The 19283-nt window shown below is 45.9% G+C and overlaps 1 protein-coding gene across 3 annotated transcripts; it reads left to right on the forward strand.

Moving 5' to 3' along the window:
• The first annotated feature begins 2 nt into the window (after nt 1-2).
• LOC129355743 (zinc finger C3H1 domain-containing protein-like) lies at nt 3-18744 on the forward strand. Of its 3 annotated transcripts, none has more exons than XM_055025388.1 (35): nt 3-658; nt 1455-1850; nt 2394-2572; nt 3020-3440; nt 3942-4150; nt 4236-4359; nt 4428-4522; nt 5767-5958; nt 6443-6601; nt 6701-6838; nt 7409-7527; nt 7610-7738; nt 7822-7996; nt 8247-8375; nt 9551-10210; nt 10738-10844; nt 11165-11296; nt 11603-11724; nt 11823-11924; nt 12001-12129; nt 12314-12488; nt 12564-12750; nt 13259-13450; nt 13746-13983; nt 14060-14165; nt 14517-14715; nt 14803-14897; nt 15487-15594; nt 15667-15771; nt 15853-16006; nt 16359-16459; nt 16551-16652; nt 16788-16827; nt 17342-17404; nt 18088-18744. In XM_055025388.1, exons 1-35 carry the CDS (start codon nt 130-132, stop codon nt 18196-18198), a joined length of 6222 nt encoding a protein of 2073 aa, XP_054881363.1. In that variant the 5' UTR covers nt 3-129; the 3' UTR covers nt 18199-18744. The 3 variants fall into 3 exon arrangements, with proteins under 3 accessions (XP_054881363.1, XP_054881480.1, XP_054881423.1); XM_055025505.1 differs by having other exon boundaries at nt 7613-7738; XM_055025448.1 differs by having other exon boundaries at nt 6446-6601.
• The last annotated feature ends 539 nt before the right edge of the window (nt 18745-19283 follow it).

Here is a 19283-nt window from a genome sequence, read left to right on the forward strand (position 1 = left end):
CAACTAGCAGTGAGCTAACTCAGAAGAACCAGAGCGGACACAGGAGAACTCAGAGAACCACCAAGAGAGCTGAGCTCCTCCGCGGCCGCCTGTTGACCCACAGCCCGCGCTCACTGCGCTCACCCTGACATGACTTCAAATACAGCCGGTCGATCAACGCCAGAAGACGGGGAACTGGAGGACGGAGAGATCTGTGATGATGAAACCGAGGAGAGAGCTCCTCCGCGGCGGGGGGAAGGGCGCAGGCCCCGCGGCGGCGCCAGGCCGCGGCCGAGAAAACCGCACCAGTCACCGCACAGCTTGCGGCCTCTACTTGGACCTCCACCGCAGGATTTTAGGCACATGATGCCCTACAACCCCGGACCCCACTTTCACGGCCCGTTCCCCCCGAACCTAAGACAGCCAGACCATCCTCCCGTCCCTCCGCCTCCTGGGATGCCGCTTCCGCCGCCACCCGGCCTCGGTCTCCACGGAGAGCCCAACAACCGCTCCAACTTCTGGGAGCGGAGCCACGGAGCCCTGGGACGTTTCCGGCACCGGGGCTTGCCGAACGGAGGCCGGGGGTCCTGGAACCGAGGTCGAGGCCTCGGGGGGAACAACAGAGGAGGACCTGGAAGACCCGGACCGGTGGACATCCACGGATCTCCCAACAGAAAGCGTATCCTTCACGGATCTGACTGGTTTACAACTGGACCGGAACCACCGGGAACCAGAACCAGTTGTTTTTGTTTCGTTTCTGGAGCCAATATCTTAGTACACCTGAAATGAAACTAAACTAACAAGTTACTTCTCTCAAGATACAGCGGTTTTAAGCCAATAATGTTGGATAAAAACTGCTAAAAGGTTTAGTTTCACTGGCAGATTATTTTCACCTATGGGGAAAATGATGCAGTAGATTTTCCAGAAACATTTATTTTAATAGTGAGATTTGTTACTAACACCCAGACTATCAGACAGTGACCAACAGCTTTTATATGTTTGACTTCAAATAAACTGATTTAGATTTTGATCAGGTTTAAGAAACATAAACAGACTTTATCATTCAACTGAACATTTAAAATGTACATGTTGAGCAGAATTTCGTTTCAAGGGTCCATTTCATTGATTCTAAATCATTAAATAAAAAGTATCAATATAAATATGTATAATAAAATGATTAATGGGAGTTTAGGGATGAAGCAGTCATGGAATCTGGTTCTGTGTTCGTTTTAGGGAGATACAAACTCAGACTATTTGATTTATCAATATTCAGATGAAATATGAGATTATTTCATTACACATAGAGTTTCTGGAATAATTTCAATAATTCTCCATCAGCTTTGTAGGCAGGAATTTCAGACTCCAGCTACAGTAACATCTCCAAAACTACTTTATCTTCAGAAAAACTAAACTTTTTCCCTATTTCTTTCCCCCTGACATGTAAAATGATTAGTTTTTCTTATCAAGAACCTCAGAGAAGCAACCGCCAAGAGTCCGGGTCAGGAAAGTGGGTCCTAACGCCACCAGACAGGATCCCAGTATGAACGAGAGCTTTGAGGATCTGCTGTCCAAGTACAAGCAGATCCAGCTGGAGCTGGACTGCATCCGCAAAGCCGAGACCATGGCGCTGGAGCCGGCCGCCTCTTCTGCTGCGGAGGAAGCCCCCGCCGCTGCTTCTCCTGCTGCAGAGGTCCGACTAGAGCCGGAAGCAACACCAGAACTGCCTCTAGGTCAAATCGGAGCAGAGCAGATGGAGAAGGATGAGAAGAAAGCTTTCCAGGCGTTCAACATCAAACCACTGCGGCATAAACTTCTGACGCCAGCTGAACTGGATGAGCTGCGTAAGAAGCTGGAAGACCAGGAGGCAGGAAGTGAGTTTATTTACACAGATTTTCCACTGGGATGTGGAAACGTCTGTCATAATAACTAAATTTGCTGGAAGATAAATTGTCCCAGAAGTTATAACAAAAAACAATAATATTGTTGTTTTGAGACATTACTTTCAATAATAAAATGGTAACTACACAAGAAAACACTCTCAAACATCAATGAACTCCATTTAACTCTGGAGCTGGAAGACATTTTAAATATTCAGAATAAATCAACAAAACAAATAATATCAACTACGAAGTTTCTAAATAAATTTGCCCTTCAAAAAACAGGTTGAGACTAGAGTATCAGACTGAAGACTTTTATCATCCAGTATTTGGCAGAAAGAGAGAGGAATACAATCATTCAAATGTAAATTATTGAACTCATTTTAAATTATGATGCGAGTAATTGATTTATTGCGGCGGGCCTAGTGACGTATGCACGCTGATACGTGAGGCGTTGTATCTGTAATCAGAACTCAGCCGAGCAGAACCTCAGCTTCCCTCTCAGGGTTTCACTCCAGTGCCGCTGTGTGTCACCAGGTGCAGAAGCAGGAAGCTCTGACGCTGCAGAACCTGAAGAAAATGTGGCTGCAGCTGCAGAGGAGAAGCTCTGTGGCGAGGAAACCATTCCAGAGGACAAGCAGAACGCTCAGGATGTCGTCTTGTGTCGCAGTGAATCGTCGGCGTCCAGCGAAGAGTCGACTCTGTCGTCTGACAAGGTGAGCTGAACACAGAACTTGCATCTTTTTCACACCTGTTAGTCATTCCATACTGTTGTTTTTTATTTTTAAGCAGACATGAGGCACAGTGGCAAAACCTTAAACTGCTGCTGTGCAAGTTATTCAACAGGCTGCTGCGAGGTAACCAAAGAGTGAAAGAGTTAGTGTCACCAACCTGAGAGGTTGAGCAGCTAAGGGTGGATTACATCTCCCAGAATGCTGTGCAGTTCTGCATTAGAGTTCAGGAAAATTCTTGAATATTCTATCAGACGTATTATCTACTAATACTGGTCTATTACGATATCGATTTATTGTCCTACCCAGTTTAATGCTCTATTTAATACAATAGAGAATTAAACCATGTCGGTTTCCTCGGTGATGCTGCATCTGTGGTTCTGTTGGATGGTCTGGATCACGTGACCATCATGTATGTCTGTGTCTCCTCAGCCGGTGGAGAAGCTGGAGGAGGAGGAGCTATCGGAGCTGCAGCTCCGCCTCCTGGCGCTTCAGTCGGCCAGTAAGAAGTGGCAGCAGCAGGAGCAGCAGGTGATGAAGAAAAGCAAAGATCGAATCGTTAAAGCCTCACAGGAGAAGAACTCTGCTCCCGGTTCTGGAGCCGCTCTGCCGGAGAGGCAGCGAGTCACCACCAGGTCCGCCTCCTCCGCTGCTGCAGCTGCCGCCGCCGCCGCTGCTGCCGCTGAGCAGAACAGGAGCAGGTCCAAACCGTCAGACAGAGACAGAATCAAGAGCATTAGATCGGCCGACAGGGATCGGATCAGACAGAGTCCGAAGCTGGGGCCCAGAGTCCCGATGGAGAGGTGCCGAACGCCAGGAAAAGCCCACGGTGCAAAGAGGCTGATCAGCCCAGGTGAGATGAAGGAAGTGGGCGGAGCCTCGAAAATGTAAAGTTTGTCCTTTGAGGACGTCTGTCTGTGCAGGATCCTGTTGGACCTACAGCTGGGCGATACGGCTTAAAAATAAAATCAGGGTTTTTCATACCAGCTCCCATTTAAATGAAATGATAAATACCTAACCGTTAAAGATTAGCAGAAAAAGACATTTTACTAGAAAAAAATGTCTTAAAAGTCTGAAAAAAAAGTTTTCATAAGAAAGAATAATATTGATTTGATGTGACCAATTCAAAGTCCAAATAATTACAAGTTATAAAAACAAGATGGCCGCCCTGGTGACATCACTGTGAATTATGAAAACCCAATGAGCTCATTGGAGAAAAAGAATCCAGTTTTTCCCAAAATTTATCTTCAAAAACCAAAAATATGATTAATTGATAAAGCCAATTAATTGCCCGGCCCTGTACTGACCCTCCTGACCTCTGACCCTCCAGACTCCATCATGTCTCTCTCTCCAGGCTCCTCGGCCAAGCAGGCGGTCAGGAAGCAGCAGCTCCGTACCTGGAAGCTGCAGCAGCAGCGCAAAGAGGATGAAACTCTGCGGCAGGAGGAAGAGGAGCGCCGTAAACGTGAGGAGGAAATTCGCCGGATCCGTGACCTGTCCAACCAGGACGAGCAGTACAACCGCTTCATGAAGCTGGTGGGGGGCAAGCGGATGCGGAACAGGGTGAGAACCTCAGAACTGCGACACGGGCTGAGCTCGGGTGAATGTGATGTCATCGTCCGATCACCAATCAGCTGCCTGTGTTCAGTCCAGGGATCAAGACCACAGGAAGTCTGCCGGGAAGCCGGGCCTGGACTCCTCAGGGAACCTCTACCAGTACGACAACTACGACGAGGTCGCCATGGATACGGACAGTGAGACCAGCTCACCTGGTGAGTAGGATGCACACGGCTGACCCTCACTTCCTGTTTACAGCCGAATGACACGTTTCCTGTTTCAGTGCCGTCTCCGAAGCACAACCTGCTGCCGGCAGACGAGGCGGCGTGTTTCCCTCCGCTGGGCTTCTACGGGGCCGAGGCTGCAGCCTACGGAATGGTACGCTCCAAACACCGGGCTGTGTTTACATCCTCATTGATAAATGGGACACTTCCCACCACTCTGATCATTTAGTCAGAATGCACACTGAATTACACTCTGTTGGCTACACTGTTCATTTAACCTCAGCGACATTCCCTACAACACAGTGCAGTTAATATAAACTCCTCACCGATCTGAACTCTAAATGGTACGCTCTTGTTAGGGTTAACACCTGTTGAACATACTTAATAAAGACAGAAAAGACAAACAGTCGGTATTCTTGCTACTCGCGAGGAGAACGGACAGAGATGTGCTTCAGTCACAATCTCCTTCCGCTCTGAAGCACATTTGTCCGCACCTCACTTTTATTGTTTCAGGATCCCTAATCACAAGGACGCTGCAGCTCCAAAGGGAGGGGAAAACAATTCATCACATAGCTACAGCGCCAGTTGTCATTTACTAACTAATACACAAATTATCCTGGACTAGATAATCTCGTTCCTGACACAAAGTCTAGCAGAATATACTGTGATTCTTCACAGTGACAGTTTTATAGCATTCCAGCAACTCAGCGAAGCAAAGCTCTTCACCAAAAGATAACCTTTCAGGAAAACACTATCTCTGCTTTCCATCAGTGAGGCCTTCTGAGAAAGGGATCAGAGAAAATCAACAATACAAGAAACATTCTTAATTCTATAATGAGATTAACTTAAGGAAAGCATACAATAAAGATACATTATAAAGATCAATGAGAATAACAAATATTTGATTAATTATATCACAATTTCTCCAACAGCTCCCCTCACTCTAATCATTTGAGATAAACAGAATGAAATACTTCCTTCAACATTTTGTCAATGCTTTGACTAATATCAAGTTGTATTTTAGTCCTATTTTGACTTTTATGCAAGTGTTTGCTCTGTTATTTTTCTTCCTTTTATTATCCATATTTAGTTGGGTGTGGATACCTGGTTAAATAAAGGTTTTATATGTACAAGCATAATGGAACGCTCCCCAGTACTGTGACATTTTACTATAAACTCTGAATGGAATGCTCCCCATAACACTGTTGGTTCAATAACAACTCCAATTGGAACGCCCCCCACCTGACCGTTCAGTATGAACTCTAAATGGAATGTATCCCAATACACATTATATAATTTCAGAAAAGATCGATCCCCACTTCTTTCTGTGTAACCTGATTGTAGTGGTGAATAAAGTAATCTATTATTCTATGGATTTAATGTCTCTCTCCTCCTCAGGATTTCTCGCAGGCTTTCCTCTCCCCCCTGTTGTCTGGTATTCCTCCGCCGCCTCCGCCTCTCCCCCCGCCGCCTGATGACCTGGAGCCTCCACCCAAACCGCCGTTTGCTGACGAAGAGGAGGAGGAGGAGATGCTGCTCAGGGAGACATGTCTGATGTCGATGGCCAACAAGAGGGTGGCAGCAGTCGAGGTGAGTCTTACGGATGAATAAGTGATTAGTCTTTGCAGTGTTTTTTTTTTACTGCAAAAACAGTTAATCTTGCCAAGTATTTTAGTTTAGTTTCTAGTGCAAATGTCTTAGTTTTGCCTTATTTCAGTTCTTCGAGCTTTTCAGCAAGATACAGGAGCTTGTTTTAAATGAATAATTCTTGAATAGTGATTTAAAAATAGTAGTTTCACTTGTAACATGAAAAAATGTCTTGCCAGAAATAAAAAATCTCAGTGGAACCAGTACATTTTAATTTATTTTCAAGAGTTACTGACTTATAACAAGCCGCTATATCTTGCTGTAAAGTTACTTTTAAATTAGTTTTGTCTTATTTCAAGTGTACTGAGAAATTTTCACTAAAAATACTTGGTACAATTATGCATTTTAGCGACATTAATAAATGATGTTATATATTTTAAAATCTACCTGTGGGAAGCGTGAACTCTAAGTTTTCTGTCCCGATCAGAAGAGCTCCAGCGGCCCTCCGTCCCCCAGCTGTCTGCCTCCTGCTGAGCTGCAGCTGCCTCCCCGGGGGAACCTGAGCACGGTCAGCCTGAACACGGTGCCGCCGTCTCGGAGCAGCCGCTTCAGCAGAGCTCATCCTGCAGCCAGAGGTCCACTGGTGGTGAGTCGCTCACACATGTTCCCAGTTTGCCCCACACTGCTCTGTTTTGTCACACACTGAACCAGGATCAGCCTCTCGCTCATGAATGTCTCTCTGCAGCTTCCCAGGCACAAGTCAGTGGTGGTTTCCCTCAAAGACTCAGACGACAGCGACTCGGACATGGACGCCTGCAGCTCCTCACAGAACGTGTTTGGAGGGCTGGAGTTCATGATCAAAGAGGTCCGACGGACTGTGGAGGTGAGCAACTTTGAGTCCAGGGTGTCCAAGCATCCTTAAAAAGTTTAAATTCTTAAACTAAGGCCTTAAAATGTCTTATGTTTTTGTTGTTGCTTATTTGTTGAAATATTTGGCCCTAAAAATGTTAATCACAGGTCTTAAATTTTGTCTGGCAAATTTTGAGTCGCCTCATCTCTGTTCACTGGAAAAAACATCAAATCTTAACAATTATTCTTGTCTAGTTTCTAGTGTAAATCTCTAACCACACTTGAAATAAGACAAAACTAAATTACCAGTAACTATTCAGCAAGATGTAGAAACTTGTTTGACACAGATAAAGTGCAGAAGTACATTGGCCCTCTTCTGCACCCTTTTTTTTCAGTGCCTGTTAAAATAACTGACTTTCTTTCTCAGAATTTTGACTCTTTTACTCATAATTCTGACTTAAATCTATATTTAAAGTTTTTTTTGTCTTATATTTCACTCAAAGTGATATTAGAAAGGCATATTAGAAAAGACTTAAATTTGACTTGCTGATCCCTGCAGATACGTTGTAATCTAATATTCATTCTGTTTTCTGACGTTTGACAGGCGGCAAAGCCAAAAACGGCCTCAGGATGTGAGAAGGAGAACAACCCGGTCAGAACCCCAGAATCTCTCCCTGAAGCCAAGAAGACAGAGTACCGACTCCTCAAAGAGGAGATCGCCAGGTAATAGCAGGACGCCGTCATAAACTGAACGCGACATAAACGTTGAGATGTGTGAGGACTGAAACATGTCCTGATGCTGCAGCAGGGAGAAGCAGAAGATGCTGAAGGATCACAGCTCTCCTGCTGCGGCGGATCATGTTCTGGAGTCTTCCTCAAAAGCGGCGGCTGAGCTGAGGCTGACTGAGACCGAGCAGAGACTCAACAAGCACAGGTGAGACACCACAACACCTGCGGAGCTCTTCGTGAGGCGTTCACGGTTCATCGACCTCATCCGGTCTCATCCTGTTCCCACAGAGAGCTGCTGCAGAGGGACGAGGCCGTCCTCAGACACCTGCTGCAGCAGGAGCTGAAGAAGACGGAGACACTAAGAGCAGCTGAAACCAAGGTGGTCAAACTGAGGGAGCAGCTGGCGGCGTCGGAGAAGATCGTGGCGGCCAACAGGACGCTGCTGAGGAAGCTGCAGGAACAGGTGCGTTCCTCAGCTTTGGAGGACGATAAATTGTCCCAGAAGTTATTGCGATAGCTGTAGTTTTGAGACCATTTTCCAGTGATATTCAACAGTAATGGCATAATAATTCAAGAAAACACTGTCAAAGATAAATAAACTTTATAGGTGGGAAAAAAATCCAGATTTTCCACAAATTAAATCTTCTAAAATAATTTGATCAAATCGAATAATCACCCAGCCTCAGCTCACAGCAGAGTCCTGTACCCTGCAGGTTCACCGTGTTGAGCAGCGGGTTTCCCAGAAGAAGACTTTATCCGTCCGACTGGAGCAGGATCTGATGCAGGCCCAGCTGGCTGCTGGCAGAGGAATCAAACGTCCCACAGAGTCCAATCAAACCTCGGTGAGACACGGCTTCAACTTCCGAGTTTTGGAACTGATTTTAAACACTCTCACCACAGGAGCTGTTCTTTGTATTTCCTGATGTATCTAGTATATAAAAGGAAAGTTAAGTGGAAGGAAAAAGTGTGGTAGGTAAATATACGGTAGCATGGACTGCAGCTTGAGTGAGTTAAATCATGACACACATTAGTATCATAACTTTGTGTTGAGCCACTCCTGCAATAAAGACATACGTAATCACTAAAGAGAACCGGACTGGACTGTTTGTGTCATGGTCCAAAGTCCTTTTTCAAAGATAAAAATGCATCTTACTTTTCATTTGAGTGAAAAGTTACAGAATTCAATTTGCTTGATGTCCATTTTGATGCTTTCACAGCCAATGACGTTTCCAGGTGTTGGTCCACTGTGTTGTATTTTTAAATTAATTTCAGAGTCAGAACATTCCTTTGTCAGGAACTTTTATAGATCTTCATGCTTCCTTCTTCTTTATGGAAATGCTTGAGTTAATTTTCCAGAAGGAGCCGGTACTGGCACAGACTTCCCAATTCTTTAAATACCATGAAATGACTGATTGACTGGCCAGAAGAAAAATTATTTTCTGTGTACTTTCCATTTGTCTGTCACTTTTCCCCTGATTATTCTGAGTTACAGCTGTAAAATGACTCGGCATCAACCTTAGTGGTTTAGCTGGAAATTAATCAAACAGGCTGCAAGTTTCACCTTGGTATGCTAACAATGACTGAGCATCAAGTTTAACCAGGACTAATCGAATAACTAGCTACCTGTGAGGTAACGTTGACTCAGCAATATTGGTTTAAGCAGTAACTAGCTTGATAACCAGCTAGACGAGTTGAACTTGTTGGATAGCAAAGATCAGCATGAAGTTAACAGGTACCTAATCCAAAACCTGTGACTGTGTTTCTGGTTTGGGTTAATTGGGGAAAACCCTGTGTGTAGCAGGTGTGAAGGATATTCTATTAGCAGTGTGGATGCTGCCAAGAGAGATATTGTGATAACTATAAATTTGTCATAAAATGTGCAACCCTAAAAACTACAAACCACCTGGTTGAATGTTCAGAAGTTCCTGTTTTCACTCGCTGCATTGTGAGAGATTTTCAATGCTGATTTCCTGTCGTAAGAACCGTCTCTGATTGTGTTTCTGTTCTGTCTCTGCAGTCCAGTAAGCTGCAGCGTCTGGACGCAGCACCTCGCGGCTCTGAGAGACACTTCGCCGAGCTCATCGCTCAGAAACGGCGCTTACAGCAGCTGGAATCAGAGTACGCCCTCAAGATCCAGAAACTGAAGGAGGCTCAGGCTCGGCGGAACAAAGTAGTCCCAGCAGAACCTCCTCCCCCAGCTGCTGTCCCACCGCCCGCCCCTCAGATCCAGCAGCTTCCCCCCTCCAGCCCCTTCCACCTGCCTCAGCCCTCCCTGCACGACCTGTCCCAGGACAAGCTGGTTCTGGACAGCGAGGACGTCCCCGAGGCAGAGGATCCAGAACCAGAACCCGCCCTTGCACCGGCTGCGGCTAAAGGCAGCCGCCGCTCCTCCCTCCGGCAGTCCAATAGCTCCTTCACCAAACCCCACCTGGAGACTCCAAGCTCCGCCCCCTCTAAAGACGGTGGCAGCAGTAAACCTACCAAGATGGCGCCCAGCACCGAGATGGCGCCCAGCACCGAGATGGCGCCCAGCGCCGAGCTTCCTGCGGAGATGTTTGCAGGGCTGGACGTGGACAGCCTGAAGAGCCGGTACCAGCAGCAGGCCCGGCTGGAGGAGCTGCTGCAGAGGGAGCTGCAGCAACTAAAGGAGGACACAAATGACTCCCCTGCTGGACAGGTAACAACCTCTGACCTTCTATACAGCTCCTACTTAAAGCTGAAGTTTTTAACTCAAAAGAAACATATTTGTCATCGGTCATGTATGAGACAGATCATCTGTGATAAAATGGACCTCCTCTCTGCCCTCCCAGTGCTCCCAGTACTAACTGCAGAAACAACCAATTAGAGTCAGGAGGAGGGTCTTAGTGCTGACAATCACCCTCATATATGCTCTAATCCTCCTTTTTCTTTGTTAAGTTACATCTGGCTAACTAAAACATAGTCTTCCACAAATGATAAGGCTAGTTAACATAGCCATTGATTATGGTGGGTGAACAATTTTCCTGTAACGTTGTGCTGTTTCTCCACCATTAGCACATTGAGCAGCAGGTACATAAGGTTTATTGACAGCATTAAGACCTTCCTTCTGGCTCTTTTTACAGGAGTCTCCTCTTTTTACAGTGAATTGAACTGACTGATCTGGTAGTTAAAAAAACCATTAGGAATGATGTCTTAATTTGTGTTTTTGTTGTTATTCCTGGTCAGATGGTCCCAGTGGAGCTGGAAGCTGGGAACCAGCCTGTGGTGTCTGAGCTGAAGCCGGTCTCGTTTGAGCCGTATCGCAGCCCGCTCCTGGTCTTCAGGTCGTACAGGTGGGAACCACCAAGATGATCGCAATCACTCTGCATCACACACTTCAGCAGGGCTGGTCAATGAAAAATAAAGTCGTAGCCTGGTCGTAATTAATAGAAGCTGTAAAACACCCTTATCAAACAAGATGGCCGCCTCGCACATGCTGACTTCACTCTGAATTATGGAAACCCAAAGAGAGCATTGGAGAAAGATGAATCTGCATTTTCCAAGATTAAAATGCTTAAAAACCATAAATTAATTTTAAATTAAATTGATTTATCGCCCAGCAGGACAATGAAGATGTTTTCTTAAGTTTTCTGACCTCGTTTCTCTCTGGCAGGTTCAGTCCGTACTACAGGACCAAGGAGAAGTTTTCCCTGAGCTCCGTCACCTACAGCAACACCATCGAACCAAACAAATGTTTCTGTCGCTTCGACCTGACTGGAACCTGCAACGACGACGGCTGCAGATGGTGAGCGCCCCTTTTTTTTTTGTTTACTGAGACTTAATAATTTATTTTATTTGTTGTTTTTGTTCTGTTTATTTATTTTGGATGTTTAAAATGTCTCCCAGTTAATTAGAGTTTAAAGTTTAAGAATTTGTTCTTATGGCATTACTATTATCTTATTGGGAAATGGTCTCAAAACAACATTATTGTTTATTGCAGTATCTACTGGGACAGTTTATTATCCAGTAAAATTTATTTTAGTGTCAAGCGATACTTTAAAATGTGCATCAGAAAATTTGATGTAAACTGTTTCTGCCTCTCTGTTTGCAGGCAGCACATGAGGAACTGCACACTGAGTGGAAACCAGCTCTTCCAGGACATCCTGTCCTATAATCTGACTCTGATTGGCTGTTCAGAGACCAGCTCAGACGAGGAGGTCCGCACCGCCACAGGTGGGTTTAATCCGAGAGGAAAGAGAGAAATCCTGGACTGTTTATCGGTTGGATCAGTGAAAACCAGAATCAACTGTCAAACTGCTTTTGTCGAGCAGAGAGCTACATGAAGAAGCTGTTTGGTCCAAACAAAGACCGGATGGGGGTCGATCAGAAGGCGGTCCTGCTCGTCAGTAAAGTCAACGAAAGCAAGCGACACGGTTGGTAGTTCCTCCTTCATCTGAACATCAGCTGCTGGTTTCAGACCTGTGACTCCATTTCCTCATGGCTCCTCAGTTCCTCCTTACACAACCTGCAAAGACACCAGGAGGTGGAAACCGAAGCCGTCGGCGCCGGGATCCAACGCCCCCGAAGACGACAGTGATGACGAGGCAGCAGCTGCGAATCTGACGCCTGCAGGAAGAGGTGAGACTCTTCAATGTTCTGCAGTCGGCTCCAGAAATGGTGCCTTTTTTTAAATTCTGTCTGTATGGATTATATTTACTAATTATTTTCAACAGCCTTGCCAGACACAGCGATGATTAAGAGACAGATATTCTGCCTTTCTTGCGTTTTAATAACTCGTCTCTATGTTTTGGTGTTTGACCAGTCGACCTGTCAAAGAGCATCATGCCGGCCGTGGACGTCGTCACCTCTGAGGACCGGCGCTACTTCATCAGCGAGACGGACGACATCTCCAACCTGGAGGCCAGCATCCTGGAGAGTCCCAGAGACACTCAGCTGTGGATCAAACTGGCCTTCAAGTACCTGAACCAGAGCGAGGCGTAAGTTCCCGCCTGAGCTGCCGGTTCCTCCCCGGTTCCGGTTCTGGGATCTAACTGGTGTTTGGGTCTCTGCAGGTCTGCGGCAGAGTGTCTGGAAGCGGCTCTGAACACGCTGTCTCGAGCTCTGGAGAGTAACTGCGACGACCCGGAGGTGTGGAGCCACTACCTGTCTCTGTTCTCCAGGCGAGGCAGCCAGGAGGAAGTGAGGGAGATGTGTGAGATGGCCGTGGAGCACGCAGCCGACCACCGGGTCTGGTGGAACGTAGGTTCTGCCGTTTCACTCCCCAGGGGTCCTGCAGGGCCTTAAAAATCCCTAAAGAGGCTTAGATTTTAATTAGATGATTTTGAAGTGTTTGATATCCAAACTGCACAGTTTGGAAATCTGTCTTATGTTTGATTGGAATGTTAAATTTGGAAAGTATTATTTACAGTTGGAACCAAATATTTTTATACACCTAGCAAAAGAACAGACACATTTATTTCTCCCTGTGTGAAAAAGTTTCTTGTTTCAGGTCAGTTAGAATTAACAAAATTATTTATATTTACTAAATGTAAGAACATTTATTGACGATATTTTTTGTGTTGTATTTTTATATTGTGTTTTAGTGTTTAATTAGAGCAGGAATGTAATTTACTTAAATTTTTAAAACTTCTCATATTTGACTGTAGAAAATATACCAACTCTGACTCTTCAGTCCTCAAACCATCTGTTGCTGAACCTCCATCAGGATTTTCTTTGGGTCTCACGGTCCGTTCTGTCTGCTCCTCAGTACTTGAACCTGGAGCGGTCGTTTGAGGGGAAGGACTACGTCTGCGAGCGGCTGCAGCAGTTCCTGCAGGACGAGGCGGCGGCGGCGAGCGTCACAGAGAAGCTTTCCTTCCAGCTGATGGAGGCTCTGCTCTACAGAGTGCAACTCAGTCTGTTCACGGGCCGGATGGAGAGCGCTTTGGCCGTCCTACAGGTAGAAGGTCACCTCCATGTCCTGATGAGACCGTTAATGAGCAAACAAGAGTCATGACCGATTGCTCACACTGGCTGCGTTCACACAGCAGGCAAATGTGACCTAACGCTGCTTTTTTTTGCCAAAATATGACATCCAGACGATTTTCTTAACAGCTTTCTGAGCAGCTAAATTATGATCTTTTGACTCCCAAAAATCTGATCTTTGCCACTTTAATATGTGGAATGAATTCAGTGCATATCCGATAGTTTTCAAAGTGTCTGCAGTCAGAACGCTCTTGTCGTATTTTTTCCAGGCGTCCTTGAAATCGGCTCAGGATCACAGCATGGCAGAGTCGCTGACGGCCAGCGACCGGGCGCTGCTCTGGCTCTGCTACATTCACCTGACCGAGTTCGACCAGCTGCCGGCGAGCCTGTACGACCCGGCGGAGTCCGGCCCGGGACGGCTCGTCTGCACCAAGTCCTTCCAGCTGCCCTGGAAGACGCAGGACGACATCAGCACGCCGCCCGACATCCTCATCGCGCTTTTCAAAGGTCTGAGGTTGCGTCGCCGGATCACAGCAGCTCAGACTCTGACCTGAGGTTCTCACCTGGTCTGTTGGTGTTTCAGATGCCATCAATCAGTGCAGCGAGGAGAGTCTGACAGATGCTGAGAGGACGCTGGCCTGCATGCCGCTCTACACAAACCTCATCCTGCTTTACAAAGTTCTGCAGAGGTGAGTCCATCGCTCCTCTCCCCTCAGAGAATGACTCGCCACACAAATCCCAGGCTGAATGCTGGGAGTCTACTGGGATAAAGCAGCTGCAGACAAACTCTGTGAACCAGTTGGAGTTTAAGATGTAACCAAAACTCCAAATTAATTTTTTATTTTTGATATAACTTGGTGATGTAGGGGTCTATTTTTATGTTTCTGTGCAAATTTTGACTGTTTCTTGTAAATATGTTTATATAATATAACTATATAACTGATAGTTCATATGAGCAAACATGGCGTTTATTTAAAAAACAGTTTGATTTCAGGTTCCTGTGAGTTTCACCTTGATGAGTAATATTTGTGACCCTTCAGGTTTGACGACGGAGTGGATCTGTGCGTCTCTCTGTTGGAGTTTTGTCCCGACTCGTGCACGCTGCGCGACGCTCTGGCCGACCTCCACATCAGCAGAGGGAACGGCGAGCAGGCGGTCAGCATGTGGCTGAACGCGCTGGCCGACTGTCCGCACAACGCTCAGGTGTTCTACCACTGCTGCAGGTTCCTCATGGCCCAGGTGAGCTCCCCCACCTGCTTACAGGCTGCCGGTTAGAGAGCTTACAAGCTGCTGTTCTTCATCCTGGCTCTTTAACATCCTCTGCAGGACAAGTCCAGTGCCATCCCGCCTCTGTTCCGAGGATTCATCCTGTCACTCTGTGAAGACGAGCAGAGTCAGAAGACGCCTGTGGACGTTCTGCGGTAAAGAACGGGGACATTTTGCACATTTTTGTACTTTGATTTGGGTTTCTACTGCTTCTAACTAAACAGCTCAAGTGCTTAAAATCCCACCAGGATGTTTTTGATGTCTGGAAAATGAGCCAACAGCCTCCTTATTAAGTTGCATTTGACATGTACTGCGCTGTTTCCTAGCAACCCCAGCTGAGCACCAGCACATTTGGTCAGCTGGTTTTGCCACTGTAGGAGTTTTACAATGGCTTCTGAAAAAAAGATTTTTGTTGTGGTTGACTTACCGTTCAGAAACAACTTGGTGCATCATATGTGTCAAACTTAAGACCTGGGGTCCAAATCCGGCCCACTGGGTTTCCATGGCCCTCCTGACTCTAGAGGTTCAAGATGCTCTATCCCCTACACCTTAACCCTGAAAGAAGATCATAACAGGCAGAACTGAGACTAAAATCTGAGTATTTGATAATGCAAAAAACTGTAATGAACATGTTTTGTATCGGCCATAGATCTATCTCAACCTTTTCATAATAGGTCACCATTAAAGCTCTGCAGAAATCCACAAAGGTTTATGTGAGATTACCGCTGCTTTCTGTCCCATCAGTCACATCCTGGGCTTCTCCAGCCAGAATCTGCTGATCAGTCCCATCATCAAGAAAGAGCTGGAGGAGCAGCTCAATCAGCAGACGTCCTTCCTTCACCTGCTTCACTGGTGAGTGCTCTCTCTGCTGGAAGCCTCAGGGCTGCCACTGCGTTGTCTTTAGAGTTAGATCTCTGCTTTCAGTCGCTGGATGTGGCTGCACGGTTCAGAGGAAGAGGCCGTCGAGGCGTTTGAGCGAGCGTTGGGGTCCATCCTGCAGCTGGAGGAGCTTCACTCGCTGTGGATGGAGTGAGTTTTCCTGCTGTTTGCTGTAACCAATCAGAAAGGTTTATCCTCACTCCTCTCACACCGACTCTGTTCTTCTGTCAGCTACCTGCTGTTCAGCTGCAAACCGCAGACTCTGGGCGTCTCCAGAAAGCTGTTCCCAGATCTGGTCCATCGCTGCCTCAGCACACTCCCGTCACGGTTGGAGCTTCCCTTCAATCCTGCACAGTTCTGGAGCTGCTACCACTTCCATAATAAGGTAAGGATTCAGCTCTGATTTCATCATATCTCCAATGACAAATAACTACTCGGATTGTTTGAAAGCAGATGTCTGACTCAACCAGAAACTTTACTTATAAATCCAGGAGAGCTGAAATAACTTGAGGAAATTATCTAGACTCAGTTTGATTGGGGATCAAAGCTGCATTTTCAGCTGCTGCGATTCACTTTCACACAAACTAAACCCTTTGAAAAGCTTAACTTTTTGTTTTGTCTGATTAATTGCTAAGATAATCAGTATAAGTAGTAAAATACTCGTTTGCTCAATTGTAAAATCCAATTCAGTAACAACAGGACTTGTATACCTTATTGGTTGCCGTTTTCTTCTCCAGGTTGTGTCCCTCTACCTGAAATACATCCCGCCGTCCCAACGCGCTCTGGTCTTGGAGAGGCTGAGAAACGCCATGCCGAGCAACCCTGAGCTGGGCCTTAGGTACACACACAGCCAGGTGTCTGAGAGTCTGAGGCCGTCTGCTCCTGGTGTTGTGTTGCATCTGTGTGTGAGTCGTGCCGTTGCTTTGCAGGTTGTTGCATCAGGAGTTTGTTGAGGGAAACATGGAGCAGCTGAAGTTTCAGGCCCGCATGCTGACCAGCAACACTCCTCGATGTTTGTCCAGCTGGAGAATGTGAGTGACTGTGGTTCCTGGCCGTTCCTGACACAGTTTGATCCAGACACCTCTGATGGTGTCGAACATGAAGAGCACGCTGTGTCGCTCCAGTGAGATCAGAGCTGATTGACTGTTTGTGGTGTTTGTGTCCAGAGCAATCGCAGTGGAGCGGGAGCTGAAGGAGCGTGGCCAGGTGAGTCAGGGGTCTGTGTTATCCATTAACTGACGTCATTCATCCTGCAGTGACCACAAGCGGCCACCAGGTGTCAGACCTGCTATTTAACCTGAGCACTTGTGTTTTCACACCAGACAGTTTGGTAGATTTGGATAGTTTGGGGATAAAATTGAAACATTTATTGAATTTTCAGCTGCTGAGTGAATGACATGTTCCCCTCCTCGCCTGTGGTGGCGCTGCATCAAGAACTACTGAAGGAAACGACAAAAAAAAACTCTGAAGACTCTTTGATATTTGTTTCACACCAGAAACAAATCTTAAAATCAGTTGTAGATCTGAGATAAATGTCTCTGCAGCAGTGGGTCTTTGGGTGTCTTTTTAAATTTTGAAGCTCATCTCTCTTCTACAGGTGTTACCTGTCTACACCTGTCCCAGCTGTTTTTGTTTGTTTGTCTCTGCTAAACTGAGCTGACGCTCCGGCGTCTCCGGCTCTTCTTCTTCTTCTCTTTTATTTTTTCTGTTGTTCTTCTAGATGCGTCTTCTGTATCAGCAAGCTCTCCAAAACCTGCCGCTGTGCGCCGCCCTGTGGAAAGATGTAATTCACCTGTGACACACAAACACACACACACAAAAACATACAGGTAACGCGACCTCACCTCCTGAGTCTGAGCTCACTCACTGTGAAACCGGGACTCTTATTTTGAAATATTTTCTAAAATCAGGCCAGATTTGTTCAATTCCAATATTGAGGTTGGGTTGGGGCTGCAAATGGCCCCAAGCTGCACTTTGGGCACCAAGGCTTAGAGAGTTAGCATTCAGACGCAACTATGGATGAGTTAAGTGAGTATTAATCAGTTAGCATCAGGGCTGCAACTAACAAATATTTTACTAATCAGTTCTTCTGACGATTAATCGGTTCAAAAAAAATTTATCTGTATATTCCAGTTTACGATTAATAGTTCCCTAAATCAGATTATTTCAGTAATCCATTAATCTTGATTCATTTGATTAATCAGTCCAGCTCTAGTTAAGATTGATGAGTGAATCTGGATCAGATAATTGGTTATTAATCGTTTCAGCCTTAGTATTGATGAGTCGATATGGATCAGGTGACTGAGCTGTTTTGACTCACCTGTGTACAGCATGTTCACCTGGCCCTTCCCTCCGCCCCCTCCATCCCTGTGACCTCATCTGTCTGTCCCCCCCATCCTCCTCCCTCCCTCCCTCTGTGTTCCTACTGTCTCCCCCCTTCCTCCTTCCTGCCCCTCCTCTCTGCAGCGGTTGTTGTTCGAAGCAGCGGAGGGCGGCGCCTCCGACCGTCTGCGGCGGCTGGTGGACTGCTGTCAGCAGGCGGGGGTCAACCTGAGTATCGGGGGGGTGGATCTGTGATCAGACTGATAGTAGAGCTGATCAGTAGGTGACTGATTGACGAGGTAAGGCCACGCCCCCCCCAGCCTGCCATCCTCCTACCTCAGTGAATGTAAGTATGCTGCTGCTGAGTGACGCCTTTGCTCTTCATCACCTTCTCTTTAGTTGCTCTCACCTTTCAGTTGGACTCATTTCCCTCCCTTTTTTTAGTTAACTCACCTAAAGAGGGGTGGGGGCAGCCCCACCCCCAACCTAGACCCCTCCCCCACTTTTTTGTTTTCTTTGTGTGTGGACTTTTATTTTGGTAAACCGATGAAAGACTAGTGTTCAGGTTACTGACCCAGTATCTGTGCGGAGACGGCCCCGCCCGCCTGTGTAGTGTTTTCTGATTGGCCGAGTATTGTAAGAGACTGCCTCGGAAACGGAAGGTCGCCGCGGGAACCCACCGAGCTCAGCCGGACTGCTCATGTGCAATCTGTTGTTATGACAACTAAAGAGACTTTTGTGCTGCCACTTTTGTTTTCTACGTGTCAGATGTTATTAAATTATTTTCTATGAAGAAGGAAATGAGCGTCTTGGGTTTTTCTTGTGTCTGAGTGATTGTTTGGAATAAAAAGATAACATCACACTATAAAATGAAATGCTTATAAAGTAAAGGCTAATCTGTGTTATATTTAATGTGGGACTCCAATTAAAGATGCCAGAAGACTCCTGATGATCAACTAACCCATCATGAAGACAAATCTTTGCTGAACAACAACATATAACTAAAAATAGAAGGAAATGAAGATTTATATAACATCCACCAAACCAATGAAGAAGCTGAAGTTTATAGTTGAACAGATAAATCTATTTTGGGTTTTTTATAAGAAAATTGAGGTTTTTTGGGGGGGTTTCATTCACTTGCAGTTTAAAATGAACATGTCAGATGTTGACATAAGCAAATGTTTTTAATAAAAAGTAGTTCAAAGGAAAAAAAATCTGTCAATTTGCTATACCATACGCAACTAAGCATCAGTCAATAATCCACATAGATAAATCTTTAAACACAAACAGGCTATATTTACAAATAAAAATAAAGATGATAATGAAAATGAAATTACTAA

This window comes from Poeciliopsis prolifica, unplaced genomic scaffold, assembly GCF_027474105.1.
Source record: "Poeciliopsis prolifica strain line A6 unplaced genomic scaffold, Auburn_PproV2 SCAFFOLD001, whole genome shotgun sequence".
Classification (NCBI taxonomy): Eukaryota; Metazoa; Chordata; class Actinopteri; order Cyprinodontiformes; family Poeciliidae; genus Poeciliopsis; species Poeciliopsis prolifica.

Coding starts and splice junctions, on each gene's coding strand:
- LOC129355743 (XM_055025388.1), top strand. CDS start 130: ATGACTTCAAATACAGCCGGTCGATCAACGCCAGAAGACGGGGAACTG. Junction 4,523..5,766: donor AGGCTGCAGCCTACGGAATG/GTACGCTCCAAA, acceptor TCTCCTCCTCAG/GATTTCTCGCAGGCTTTCCT. Junction 6,839..7,408: donor AGGTCCGACGGACTGTGGAG/GTGAGCAACTTT, acceptor GACGTTTGACAG/GCGGCAAAGCCAAAAACGGC.